Source organism: Hyperolius riggenbachi, chromosome 7 (assembly GCF_040937935.1).
Source record: "Hyperolius riggenbachi isolate aHypRig1 chromosome 7, aHypRig1.pri, whole genome shotgun sequence".
Classification (NCBI taxonomy): Eukaryota; Metazoa; Chordata; class Amphibia; order Anura; family Hyperoliidae; genus Hyperolius; species Hyperolius riggenbachi.
In genome coordinates, this window is record NC_090652.1 from 45,741,084 (window position 1) to 45,755,476 (window position 14,393).

The 14,393-nt window shown below is 43.5% G+C and overlaps 1 protein-coding gene across 1 annotated transcript; it reads left to right on the forward strand.

Annotated features, from left to right (window-relative positions):
• Positions 1–785: 785 nt before the first annotated feature.
• LOC137525501 (up-regulator of cell proliferation-like) lies at positions 786–5,713 on the forward strand. The gene has a single exon (XM_068246622.1). The coding sequence runs from the start codon at positions 860–862 to the stop codon at positions 5,378–5,380; it is 4,521 nt and encodes a 1,506-aa protein (XP_068102723.1). The 5' UTR covers positions 786–859; the 3' UTR covers positions 5,381–5,713.
• Positions 5,714–14,393: the final 8,680 nt, after the last annotated feature.

Genomic DNA, 14,393 nt, shown 5'->3' on the forward strand with positions numbered 1-14,393 from the left:
AAATCCTGCGCAGTTGAGTGGATCCGATCCGGCTTGGCTATTTCTGCCTAGAGCCCAGCAGGATCTTCGGCGGCTGACAGTGCTGGGACAGAGGAACAGAGGATGACGGGGGAATCCTTGTTAGGATCCAGAGTCTTCCCCCTCCCGAGGTTAGTACCTCCCAGGGGCTCTTTTTTTCTTGCAGATGTTCTTTACATTGTGGAATGGGTTTCATGACACCTTATTTAAAGGACCACTCCAGCGAAAAAGTAAGCGGTTAAAATCTGACAGAACTGACAGGTTTTGGACTAGTCCATCTCCTCATGGGGGATTCTCCGAATTTTCTTTGTTTTCAAAAGCATTTCCTGAACAGCAGTTTAAGTGCCAAAATGGTAAGACACCAGCCAGCCTCCCTACTCACTTGCACACTATGTTGTCAGTTAGATTTAGCAACTGCCATTCAGGAAATGCTTATGAAAACAAAGACAACTCGGAGAATCCCCCATGAGGAGATGGACTACTCCAAAACCTGTCGGTTCTGTAAAATTTTAGCTGCTTACTTTTTTCCCTGGAGTGGTCCTTTAACATGACCTTGATGTAAAATAATATTTGTTTAATGTTATTTTATTAGCTGTATTTAAGTGTAGTTATACATTAACCAAGTCATTTCAGATTTATGGTGTGATACTGATCTGTTACTGTTTTCTCCCCCACAGCAAGGATAAAAAAATTGGATGATAAACTTAAGGAACTTAATCTAGTGAAGTTCCAAACATCAAAGCTGAGTCTTAATGAGGTTTTGAAGATTGGACAAGAAGATATAAAGAAGATTGTCCCTCAAAGAACAGAGGATGTCATATGGCATTTTTTACAGAACCTCATGATCCTAAATAGCTTGGCAAGAAACACACGGCTTGATCAGTCACTAGATAAGAAAACAGGTGAAATCGCAGATGAAGACATGGACTTTATAGATGACGTAGATGTGTCAAATTCCATTCACCCCCTAGATGTTTTGTGTCTGCTTCTTCATTGCTCAGACAGTTTTTTGCAACAAGAGATTGTGACCAAAATGTCAATGTGCCAATATGCACTCCCTCTTTTGCTGCCTGCAGGTCAAAGTTTGAATAGTACCTTTATGCTATGGGCCATGAGAGACATTGTGAAAAGGTGGAGGCCTCAATCATTAGCTGGCACCAAAGGCTGCAGAGAAGAAAGCTTGGTGAATATACCAATGCCAGTGTTCTCATTTGTTAGACTGGGCAAATGTAGTCTTTCAAAGTCAAGAATCTTAAACTATATCTTAAGTCCACCCCAACAAAACCATGACTTTTTTGTCCATCAGAACCTGCAAGGCGCAAATATATCGAGGGGAATGTCAGATGGATTGGTTGAAATTTCCTGGTTCTTTCCTGGAGGAAGAGAGGTCTTAGACCTATTTTCAGATCCAGTGGCAGTGACCAACCTCCGAGGTGACCTGGAATTCAACTGGGATCAGTTTAACTTTATGACTAAGGTATCTTCAGCCGTATTCATATTTGTTGAAAGCATGGATGACAGACAATACAGTGTTCTATCCAACATCGAAGAATCAAACACAAGTTACTACATCATTCTTGTTCCTTCTGATAGATGTATAACTACAGAGACTCAGAACCACATAAAGATGCTATACCCAGTCCTGAAAATCAGCAGAAAAAATGTCTTAGTAAAGAATGCCTCAGTTAATGATGCAGAATTAGTTAAAAAATTACAGGTGATAATTACAGATTTAATGAAGTCCTCCCCATATTATATAACTTTGGAGGAGATGGCTCACATTGCTGGCGATCTAGGGCTACATGTTGATGAGAGTTCAGAAGATCATCAGAATACAAGAAAGATTGCTCTGGATATTACTAAGACTGTCAAGGATGTTGTGCTCTACAAAAGTGAGACGATGATCCTACAAGGAGAATGTTGGAAACGTTTAGCTCAGATAGAGAAGGAAATGTGTAGGATGAAAGGACTTGGTAACGAGAAGCCAGAGGAATATAGAGCAAAGCTAGTTAAGAAACATGTAGCACTACGTAAGCAGCAAAGTAGATATGGTATGCCTGATGGGATAAGCAGGTTTATAGCTGCACTTAAAGACTTACCTCTCACTGAAAAACGCTATTTTTTGAAGTGGATGAAATTCTACCTTGACTCGATTGCTAGAAGTCATCTTTCTGTTCTCCAAGCTGAGTACAAGGAACAATTCTATCTTGTAAGCCCCAATGTAGACCGACTGAAAGAACTCGACGAAATAATTTCAAACAGTTCCTTAGGGGTGGAACATTTTATTAGAGAAGTTGGTCAGTTTTATGAGGCTGAATGCTTCCTGGCAAAAGATGGAGATAATATTACAAAGCTGCATGAACTACCAGCCATTGCAGCCGATCTACTTTTAGATGGTTTCCCACTGGAGCTAATTGATGGCGATGCCTCCAATGTCCCCACGCAGTGGATAACTGACATCATGATGCAATTGGACCATAAAACAGGTGGACAATGTAGTATGAGAGTTATCACAGTATTGGGAGTGCAGAGTACAGGAAAATCCACCCTTCTTAACACCATGTTTGGTTTGCAGTTCCCAGTGGCCAGCGGGAGATGCACCCGAGGGGCCTTCTTGACTCTTCTAAAAGTGAAAAATAACTTACAAGAAGAGGTTGGATGCGAGTTCATTTTAGTGATTGATACTGAAGGGTTGAAGGCTCCTGAGCTAGCTTCTCTAGAGGACAGTTATGAGCATGACAATGAGCTAGCAACATTCGTGGTTGGGTTAAGCGATATCACCATAATAAACATGGCCATGGAAAATACTACAGAAATTAAGGATATTTTGCAGATTGTGGTTCACGCATTTCTACGAATGAAAGAGGTAGGGAAGAAGCCCAATTGTCATTTTGTACATCAGAATGTCAGTGATGTGTCTGCTCATGATAAGAACATGAGAGACAGGAAGAAACTTTTGGAACAGTTGGATGAAATGACAAAAGTGGCTTCCAGAATGGAAGAAAAAAGTAATGTCACCAAGTTTTCAGATGTCATGGACTGTGATCTTGAGGAGCAAAGCTGGTATATTCCTAGCCTTTGGCATGGTATCCCACCCATGGCTTCGGTAAATACAGGGTATAGTGAAAACATTTTTGAACTAAAGAGCCATTTGTTTGAGACTATGAAGCAACAGCTTAAGTACAATAAACCTCAGACTGTATCAGACTTTATTAAGTGGATGAAAAGCTTGTGGAATGCAGTGAAGTATGAGAAGTTTATCTTCAGCTTCAGGAATAGTTTAGTTGCTGAGGCCTACAATCAACTATCCATAAAGTATTCAGAACTGGAGTGGAACGTCCGCAAAACAATGCATAAATGGTTAATGGAGGCTGAGAATGAAATATTGAATCAGCCAACTTCAGAACTGGAAACTGAAATGTGGGCTGGCATCAAAGAGGACATGTTTCGAGTATTACAACAAGAGGAGACGAACATGTTGGAAGCCTTAGAAAAATACTTTGAAAGTGGAAACAAATATGTACATCTTGTAGAGAGGTACAGGGAAGATTTCATTAGAAGTGTAGCCACGCTTAAGAATGAAATTGAGGACAACTTAACCATCAAGACTGAAGAAGCAATTCGCATACAGAAAGGAAAGCATGAGATACAGTTTGTTCAGAACAGCTACCTGAAGATCATTGAAGAGAAAGCCATAAGCCTTTTGGACAACTGTAAGAATATAAAGCATCAACTTAGCGACGTGGAGCTAGAATCTGAGTTCCAAGTTATGTGGAACAAAACCATATCTGGATTACAGTTCAGCAGTTTAAAGAAACATAATGTCAGCCAAGAAATGATAGACCAACTGAGAAAAGACATGAGACACAAAGCAGGTTACCTCAATGAGAAGCTGTATAATGTAAAAAGTTTAGATGACTATGGGCAGAATAGCTTAAGCCTGGAAAAGAAATACATTCAAAATATGCCAGAAGATAAATGTTCAGAATACTGTAACAAAGTGAATAGTCTCGTGACTTCCTTAAAAGAGGAGTGCAATCAGCATGTGACTGAGCAAGTTAACACGATGAAAGACTATGATCAAACTTACTGCCAAGAGCTTCTAAACATTATTAACGAGAGACTCAATCAAGAAGATGTCAGAAATCTTCATCTTACTCCATTGTTTGAGCTCGATCTAAAACTTATTCTACTGGGTCAAGCAGCCCCAGTATTTCAGAAGAAGCACAATGTTTTTTTCCTCGAAAACAATATGAAGTCCTACTTAGACAAGCTAAAGCCCCAGTACTTATCTACATTTAAGAACATCTACCATGAGAAGGACGAGTCAAAAATCAGGGCCCAGAAGTTTTGTGAGACGTGTCTCAAACCAGCCCTTTCAGATTATGTGTACAAAAATTTGGGTGGTGAAATTGTCAATGACATCTTAACCAGCGGAGACTCAATCAAGTATAGCAGTAGGACATTCTTCCAATATAGTTTACTGAAGGAGCTTCTAGAAGAACACAATTTCAATCGGTATGTCAAGTACAATAACCATTATGAGGTCTTTGTAAAAAACTGGATTGTAAAATATATTACTGAAAAATACAAGGATGTCACCTCAATGGAATCCCTGAAGGCAAATATTCTTGCACGTGTTTCAAGAAAAGTCAAGCAAGCCCTCAAAGATCCAAGAGTCACAGAGAGTTTGAATGTTTCTCAATGTTTAAAGACATTTTGTGCTATGCTAAAGAAGGACTTGGTCTTCCTACAGAATGAGATGAAAGTAATCGTCTTTCGGAACAATGCAAGTCCTGTGCAGTTTTCAGCTGATATTTTGGGCTTCTTGGATGAAACTGAAAGACAAATTATTACAGAAATTAAACATTTTACAACTGAATACGTCCTGTCAAAGGCGATCCTGAAACCCCAGGATGAATTGTTTAAGAAAGTATTTGGATGTGGGAAACAATGTCCGTTCTGCAAGGTGCCCTGTGAAGCTGGAGCTGCTGACCACAAAGAACACTTTGCCTCTGTCCATCGGCCCCAAGGATTAGGAACATACAGATTTATGGAGTCCAAAGTGCTCTCACATTCCATATGTTCTACTGAGGTGGTTGGAAACACAACATTTGTAAATGCAGAAACAGAATGGAAGCCTCGACTTTACAGAGAATACCGAAAATTCTATCCTGATTGGACCATACAGCCAGACACCACCATCAGGGCCTCCAACTACTGGAAGTACGTCTTCAAAGAATTTAATAAAGAGTTTTCAGATTACTACAATGCCAAGCCAGCTGAACTACCAGAAGACTGGCATGGCCTCACCAAAGAGCAAGCTCTGCAAAGTCTAAAAGAATCTTTTAACATGAACTAGGCAGTCAGCCTTATTTAAAGCTCTACTGTAAACGTACTTGAACATTTAGCTCGAGAAAAGGACATATCTACCAGCCCTGTGGTTTATAACTATTTCCACTTGGCAATGTTTTAGTACACTTGACGTAGAAGGGCTTTTCGGTCTCTTTTAGTGCCCTATACTTTCCTAGTAGTTTGGGTCATCCCGAGGTGCTTGGTTACTCTGCACACAACTGCTGGTTATATTTATGACTTCACATGCCAAGGAATCTCAGCTCCACTTATTAACATCTCAGTTCAGTCAAACTATGCATTTTTCTGATATCTCCACCCAACTTCACTTAGAGTTATAGACAGAAATTCTGTTGTATGGACTTTTGTTCTCCCATTAAAATATATGAATAAGAGTAGTTTTACGACTTATAATGAGAGTCAGCGGACTACAATTTTGTTGAGTGGAATTGGGAAAGTTCTACTCAAGTGTTTCTCAAACCTATCCTTGTGACTCCACAATGGTGCATGTTTTGTAGGCAACCTCACCTATGCACAAGTCGGGTAATTAAAGTCTCAGCTACATGGAATCCACCTAGCTGAGTCACTAATTACCCCACCTGTGCATAGGTGAAGTTGCCTACAAAACATGCACCATTGTGGAGTCACGAGGACAGGTTTGAGAAACACTGGTCTACTCAATAATTTGTACAACATTGTACTGCACCCTCACATATCCCAGTTGATGCAGAGAAAGAAGATATGTTTACCTCAAATCAACAAACATTGATTTAGAGAATACCGTTAATGATTAACTGTACATAGTTTATTGGAAGGTTTCAAAATGTTAAGTTCTTTCTTCAGGCCCGATACAGAACTGGATCAGCAGCTTACAAAATCAGTTATGATCCAGTTTTGTTTCATGTCTGTAGAAGGATCTTAAAGTTTCAAAAACTGGCAATAAACTATGTACAGTTAATCAATAAAGGCATTATCTGAATTGTTGGTTTGATGTCGTTATATCTGCTTTACGACTTACATCGGACCATACTTCAACTGCTTTACCACAGGAAAGAAAACACCCTTACAAGGGGAAAAAAATCTTCCCAACTCCAGGTGGCAGTGGCAGGTATAATCCGTGGAACATCACTGCTGGTAATTACCTAATTATAGCCATGGGTGTCTTTCAATGTAATATTGTCAGCAAACGGCAATATCAGTGGGTTTCCTGGATTGCTGTCTGTTGGGACAATGATCGTTTATCATGCTGAATGGCGACGTTCCACTCTAGTGTATAAATGTGCCCCCCAGTCCTGTCGCCCACCGCGTGGTGCCCATCCGTTTTCTTCATCCTCCTCTTCCATCTGCTCTTCACACACGTGTAGGCACACATGGAAGAGCAGAAGATGGATGGGCACCGCTTAGTGGGTGTCATAGGACAGGTAATGTATAAATGCACACACAGAGGGCACATCTATTCACTAGGGGGGCAGCAGTGAGGCCAGATTTTATGCTGAAATTGATCAGGAATCAGCCCGTGGTGTATGGGCACTTGGGCAGCTGACAGATTTCTCTCTCTAATCAGATTCGATCAGAGAGAGATCTGTCTCTTGGTCAAATCTGCCCATCATTGCTAGATGTTAAGAAAAACAAAAGTTTGCTTTCCTAAAACAGAAAGAATTTGTGATAATTTAGGTTGGAGTGAGCTCGAGATGTCTCCCAGTGCATCACTGCTGAATATATGCAAATTAACCATTCTACCCTTAGAAGCTAAACACACCTCCAGTATGGCTGTTTTTAGGGCAGTTTTACACTTAATGCATTTTAATGCATTGCATTTTTTTACCTCCATAGTGCATTGTGAAAAAGCTTCAGTTTTTCAGCGTATAGTTTGAAAGTGGCCATAGGAAAACTGCACATCAGTTGTCCTTTAAAGAGACACTGAAGCGAGACTAAATCTCGCTTCAGCTCTCGTATATAGCAGGGGCATGTGTGCCCCTGCTAAAACGCCGCTATCTCGCGGCTTAACGGGGGTCCCTTCACCCCCAACCCACCCCCCGCAAAAGTTGGTCGCAGACTTGGTCGCTACATTTCTCTTCCTGGAGGCAAGGCTAACGGCTGTAGTCCTGCCTCCTAGCGCGTCTATCAGACGCGCATCGCCGCCTCTCCCCCGCGTCTATCAGTGAAGGAAGACTGAGAGGGGCGGGGGAGAGGCGGAGATACGCGCTGACAGACGCGCGCGGGGCAGGGCTGCGGCGGTTAGCCCTGCCCCAATGCGGAAACGCTCCCCCGCATTACGGAGGGGATTTGGTGGGACAGGGACCCCCGTTAAGCCGCGGGATAGCTGCGTTTTAGCAGGGGCACACGTGCCCCTGCTATATATGAGGTCTGAAGCGAGATCTATTCTCGCTTCAGACTCTCTTTAAGTTGCAGCTTACAGCAGCTGATATAGTGTAAAATAACCCTTATGCTGGGTACACACTATGAGATTTTCTGTCCGATTTACTGTCAGATCAATTATTTCCAACATGTCCGATTTGCTTTCCGATTGATTTCCAAGCATTTTCCGATCAATCTCCTATTAAAGTGAACAGAAATCAATCGGAAAGCAAATCGGACATGTTGGAAATAATCGATCTGACAGTAAATCAGCCAGAAAATCTCATAGTGTGTACCCAGCATTAGGGAGCACAGGGGCACATGTTCAGACTAGTTGGGAGGAAGCCTGGCAGGCAGCAAAGTAGCTAGGACAATTTATGATACATTTCATGCTGAAATCTATTGGAACTCAGTTTGTGGTGTATGGGCAGGCAACAGATCCCTCTCGACCAGAGAGAGACCTGTCTTATCATGGTCGATCTGCCCATACATTGCCTTATAGATGGCCACCTTAAAGCGTAACTGAAAGCTGTTAAAGAAATAAGAGTTTCACTTACAGTGGCTTGCAAAAGTATTCGGCACCCTTGAAGTTTTCCACATTTTTTCACATTACTGCCACAAACATGAATCAATTTTATTGGAATTCCACGTGAAAGACCAATACAAAGTGGTATACACGTGAGAAGTGGAACGAAAATCATACATGATTCCAGACATTTTTTACAGATAAATAACTGCAAAGTGGGGTGTGCGTAATTATTTAGCCCCATTTAGTCTGAGTGCAGTGAGCTGCCAGTAGACATTGCCTGATGAGTGCTAATGACTAAATAGAGTGCACCTGTGTGTAATCTAATGTCAGTACAAATACAGCTGCTCTGTGACGACCTCAGAGGTTGTCTAAGAGAATATTGGGAGCAACAACACCATGAGGTCCAAAGAACACACCAGACAGGTCAGTGATAGACTTAGGCTACAAAAGATTTCCAAAGCCTTGAACATCCCACGGAGCACTGTTCAAGCGATCATTCAGAAATGGAAGGAGTATGGCACAACTGTAAACTTACCAAGACAAGGCCGTGTACCTAAACTCACAGGCCGAACAAGGAGAGCGCTGATCAGAAATGCAGCGAAAAGGCCCATGGTGACTCTGGACGAGCTGCAGAGATCTACAGCTCAGGTGGGGGAATCTGTCCATAGGACAACTATTAGTCGTCCACTGCACAAAGTTGGCCTTTATGGAAGAGTGGCAAGAAGAAAGCCATTGTTAACATAAAAGCATAAGAATTCCCGTTTGCATTTTGCCACAAGCCATGTGGGGGACACAGCAAGCATGTGGAAGAAGGTGCTCTGGTCAGATGAGACCAAAATGGAACTTTTTGGCCAAAATGCAAAACGCTATGTGTGGCGGAAAACGAACACTGCACATCACTCTGAACACACCATCGACACTGTCAAACAGGGCCGGGCCGAGGCATAGGCTGGAGAGGCTCCAGCCTCAGGGCGCAGTGTAGGAGGGGGCGCACAATTCATTCAGCTGTCATTTCTAACTGTGTTTGAAGCAGAAAGAAATAAGAAAAGGGGATACATGGCAGTGACTGCAAGCCAGATAACTAGATATTAAGGTGTTGGGGAGGTTGTGGGCCCTGTGGCCCTCTTAGTCTAATAGCAATCAGTGTGTGTCGGCTGGGGTGGGAGGGATGGAGGGGCGCACTTTGGTGTCTCAGCCTTGGGTGCTGTAGGACCTTGTCCCAGCTCTGCTGTCAAATATGGTGGTGGCAGCATCATGCTCGGGGGGTGCATCTCTTCAGCAGGGACAGGGAAGCTGGTCAGAGTTGATAGGAAGATGGATGGAGCCAAATACAGGGCAATCTTGGAAGAAAACCTCTTGGAGTTTGCAAAAGACTTGACACTGGGGCAGAGGTTTACCTTCCAGCAGGACAACGACCCTAAATATAAAGTCAGGGCAACAATGGAATGGATTAAAACAAAACATATTCATGTGTTAGAATGGCCCAGTCAAAGTCCAGATCTAAATCCAATCGGGAATCTGTGGCAAGATCTGAAAACTACTGTTCACAAACGCTGTCCATCTATTCTGACTGAGCTGGAGCTGTTTTGCAAAGAAGAATGGGCAAGGATTTAAGTCTCTAGATGTGCAAAGCTGGTAGAGACATACCCTAAAAGACTGGCAGCTGTAATTGCAGCAAAAAAGGTGGTTCTACAAAGTATTGACTCAGGGGGCCGAATAATTACGCACACCCCACTTTGCAGTTATTGATTTGTAAAAAATGTTTGGAATCATGTATGATTTTCGTTCCACTTCTCATGTGTACACCACTTTGTATTGGTCTTTCACGTGGAATTCCAATAAAATTGATTCATGTTTGTGGCAGTAATGTGACAAAATGTGGAAAACTTCAAGGGGCCCGAATACTTTTGCAAGCCACTGTATCTCCCGTGCCCGCGAAGCAGAGCCCGGACAAGGTCCTCTGGCACCCAAGGCTGAGACACCAAAGTGCGCCCCTCTATCACACACTGATTGCTATTGGACTAAGAGGAGCCCCAGGGTCCCCAACACCTTAATCTCTACTTATCTCGCTTGCAGTCACTGCCATGTATCACCTTTTCTTATTTCTCTCTGCTTCAAACACAATAGGGGAGTGATAGCTGAGTGAGTTGGGCGCCCCCTGCTACACTGCGCCCTGAGGCTGGAGCCTCTCTCCCCTCTGCCTTGGCCCGGCCCTGCCGCAAAGTGACATACCCATCCTCCGGGACACTTTCACTTCTTGAGGCTGGATTCACAGTGCTCATTTGCATAACGCACGAGTTAAAATGAGTGTGAACTGCAAAGGAGATTGGGTATAGACTTTAATGCAAAGCCTGCATGCAGCGAGTTAGAATAACGCGATCCATTACTGTGAACAAGTCCATAGAATAGTATGGGCAGTAAGTTGACATGCAGAATTTTTCTGCAACGCAACTGAGTACTGTGAACCTAGTCTAAAGTCAGTGTTAAAGTGGACCCAAATTAAAAATACAAGATTTCAGGAATAAAATCTATTTTCTAACTTGTAATAATAAATAGCAGCCTTTTTCAGCTGCATGGTGACAAATATAAAATATTTACATTTATTGGAGGAAGCCTTCCCTTCCTTTCATATTGCCGGGACAGAATCCGGCAAACCAGGGATGAGCAGAAACCACGCCAGTGCGAATTTACGCATCGTAGTTCGTAAAGGTTCAAAAACTACGCTTACAAATCTACGCGTAGCGAAGTACCGCTACGCATAGCTTACGCCCACTATGCGTAGTTAACATGTGTATTGCGGTAAATGGGAAAGCTGGCAGGCACTCGGGTTATGCTGGATTGAGCAGGCAATGTAGAAAAACACCCAGGTAGACTATGTGCTCAAGACCAAGGGGCAAAGTCCATGCAAAACATCAAAAAGAGATATGAAGGGTCTGGCACTATAGTTTATTAGTAGTTCTAGTCACTTTGTGCACTTCACCTCAGAAGAAGCCAGGCGTTCAGCCCCACGAAACGGTCGTAAAGCCATGCACCATTTGGCGCCCACATCTGCCACCTCCCCACACCCAGGTATAGCACTCAAAGCACTTTTTGATGACACTTTTTTTATGTCAGTATTGCTGCATGTCATGCTTATCTATGCACCATGTTGTACAATGCACTATCCCAAATTTGCTACTAATAAACTATAGTGCCAGGCCCTTCATATCTCTTTTTGATGTTTAACATGTGTATTGCGTAGTGATCTACGAATGTGTTAACTCGTGTCTAATTTTCCGCGTGCGATTGTATGCTTACAAATTTACGCATTGGAAAGGGGAATATATGCATAGAAGAGTTCCACGGTATAAGCATTTAAAGCAGAATTAATGCGTAAAATGTTCTGCATGCGGGCAAAAGCATCCACATACACTACGCGTAATTGCGTATTTTAACGCGTAGTCTACGAAATGCATACAAAGCGAATATTTTATTTCGAAGCCGTAGTTTGGTGAAGCGTAATTGCGTAAAACTACGCGTAGTTCCAACGTAGCGAAGTTGTCTGACTACGACCATCCCTGTGGCAGACTGGTGGAGATAAAAAACAAAACACAGGCTGCTACTGATGATGTCACAGGGGAGGTGATCTCAGCTTGTGTGAGATTTCACATAGACAATGCCTCTGTTAGGGGGGGTAGCTGATGACAAACACACCCATGGTCTAAAACAGTGGTCCTCAAACTAAGGCTGGGCCGAATGTGGCCCCGAGGCTTTTTTTACTGGCCCCCCACCAAGAAAATGTATTACTTATAGATGAGGTCAGCTCCATCTTTAAATATTGGTGGTCTGCATATGGAATAGCAGTGCTGGCATCACCCATCCACATGGCAGCCAGAAAGCAGTCATTTTGCTGGTTTCCAATCAAATTCCACATCAGGTGACACTGCTGTCCAATTGGACTGCAGGTTTTCACCTGGCTATGCTTCACTGTCTGGCTATTTTATGTATACTCCGGCCCCCCAGCAGTCTGAAGTATGATGACCCGGCCCTCGACCAAAAACGTTTGGGGACCCCTGATCTAAAACCTCCTACTAAGCTCAGAAGTAATGGATGCCACCTGTATAACCCTAGTTATGAAAAGAGAAGGGTGAAAAGCATGCACTGAAATGCTCATAGGTTTGAAGGAGTGTATTTACCTTTGTATGTGCCAGAGTGGTGCAACAAGATATTTTAAATTAAAAAGTTTGGTTTGGGTCCGCTTTAACTGCGCCTGTGCGGCCACGCACATCCTCGTTCACGCTCCCACCACCAGGAGCTTACTGCGCAGTAGAGATTTTCTCATACTGCGTCTGTGCAGGACGCTCCTGGCCACGGGAATGCGTACGAGGATACGCATGGCCAGGGCGCAGCGAAGGCTGACCTAGAAGTTGGCTTCCATTATGAGAAAAAAAAAGTGAGCCGCAGCGTGGGAAGGCAGGATCAATATGTCACGGTGTGGGCACAGGCCGGCTGCAGGGGGCTGCCAGAAGCCCCAGATTTTTTTTTAACAGCTTTCAGTTCCGCTTTAAAGTGGACCTGAACTCTTGCACAGAACAGAAGGAAAACAGAGAAATGCACCCTGTATGTATTTAGAGAGTTTAGCCCAATTCCCCCTCATCTATGGCTAATCACTACTGTAATTTGATCTGCTTCCATGAAAGCAGAAAGTGGACACACTGCAGATTTATATCAGCTGTAACAAATGGTTTCTTTTTCTTTAAAGGTCATTATGCTGTTGCTTATCTTTTAGGGCAGAGAGGAAGTTGCGAGTTCAAGTCCACTTTAAAAGGGAGTTTGAAAAAAATAAACATATACTCTGGGTCCTATAGTGCCAACCCACTCCTCTAACAGTCCCCATGTTCCAGAGACCGACGGGGCAGAGTGTCTGGCTTCAGAAGCCTGAATGCTCTTAAAGTCGGGCCACTCCGTACTGCGAATGGGGGAGAACACTTTCATGTGCAAGTGCAGTACGGAGCCGCCCGTCTTCAGGAGCACCCGGGCTCCCTAAGCCTCCTGCGGCGGGGGAACCAGAGCTGGAGGAAGGAACAGGAAGGCCCTATAGGCCCCAGAGCCTTCCCTCTCCTTAGCAGGGTGCCCTATAGGCCCCAGAACCTTCCCTCTCCTTAGCAGGGTGCCCTATAGGCCCCAGAGCCTTCCCTCTCCTTAGCAGGGTGCCCTATAGGCCCCAGAGCCTTCCCTCTCCTTAGCAGGGTGCCCTGTAGGCCCCAGAGCCTTCCCTCTCCTTAGCAGGGTGCCCTATAGGCCCCAGAGCCTTCCCTCTCCTTAGCAGGGTGCCCTATAGGCCCCAGAGCCTTACCTCTCCTTAGCAGGGTGCCCTATAGGTCCCAGAGCCTTCCCTCTCCTTAGCAGGGTGCCCTATAGGCCCCAGAGCCTCCCCTCTCCTTAGCAGGGTGCTCTATAGGCCCCAGAGCCTTCCCTCTCCTTAGCAGGATATGTTTTTTTTTTTTTTTTTACTCCCAGCAGACTCACTAAAGCACAACTAAAGTGAGAAGAATATGGAGGCTGCTCTATTTATTTCCTTTCATACAACACCGGTTGCTTGGCAATCCTGCTGACCTTCTGTATTTGGCTGCAGTAGTGTTTTGAATCACACCTGAAACAAGCATGCAGCTAATCTTGTCATATCTGACAATACTGACAGAAGCACCTGGTCTGCTTGTTCAGAGTCTATGGCTGAAAGTATTATGCCTGGTACACACAATGCAATTTTCCATCAGATTAACAGTGGAATCGATTACTTCCAACAGGTCTGATCCGATTTACAATCTATTTTGTTGATCACTTCTATACAGTTGATTAAAAAAAAAAGTGAAAATCAAATTGGACCTGTAGGAACTAATTTGATTTGACCATCAATCTGATAGAAAATTCCATGGTATGTACCAAGCATTAGTAGGCAGAGGATTAGCAGGGCAGCCAGGCAACTGGTATTGCTTAACAGGAAATAAATATGGCAGCCTCCACATCCCTCTCACTACAGTTGTCCTTTAAAAGCCCATCTGTTGTTCATTGTTTATTTTTACCCTTTGTTGGCATGTTGGCTGGTTTTCTGTTTCTTGTTATACACAATATAATTCAGTAAGCTTTATCAAACACT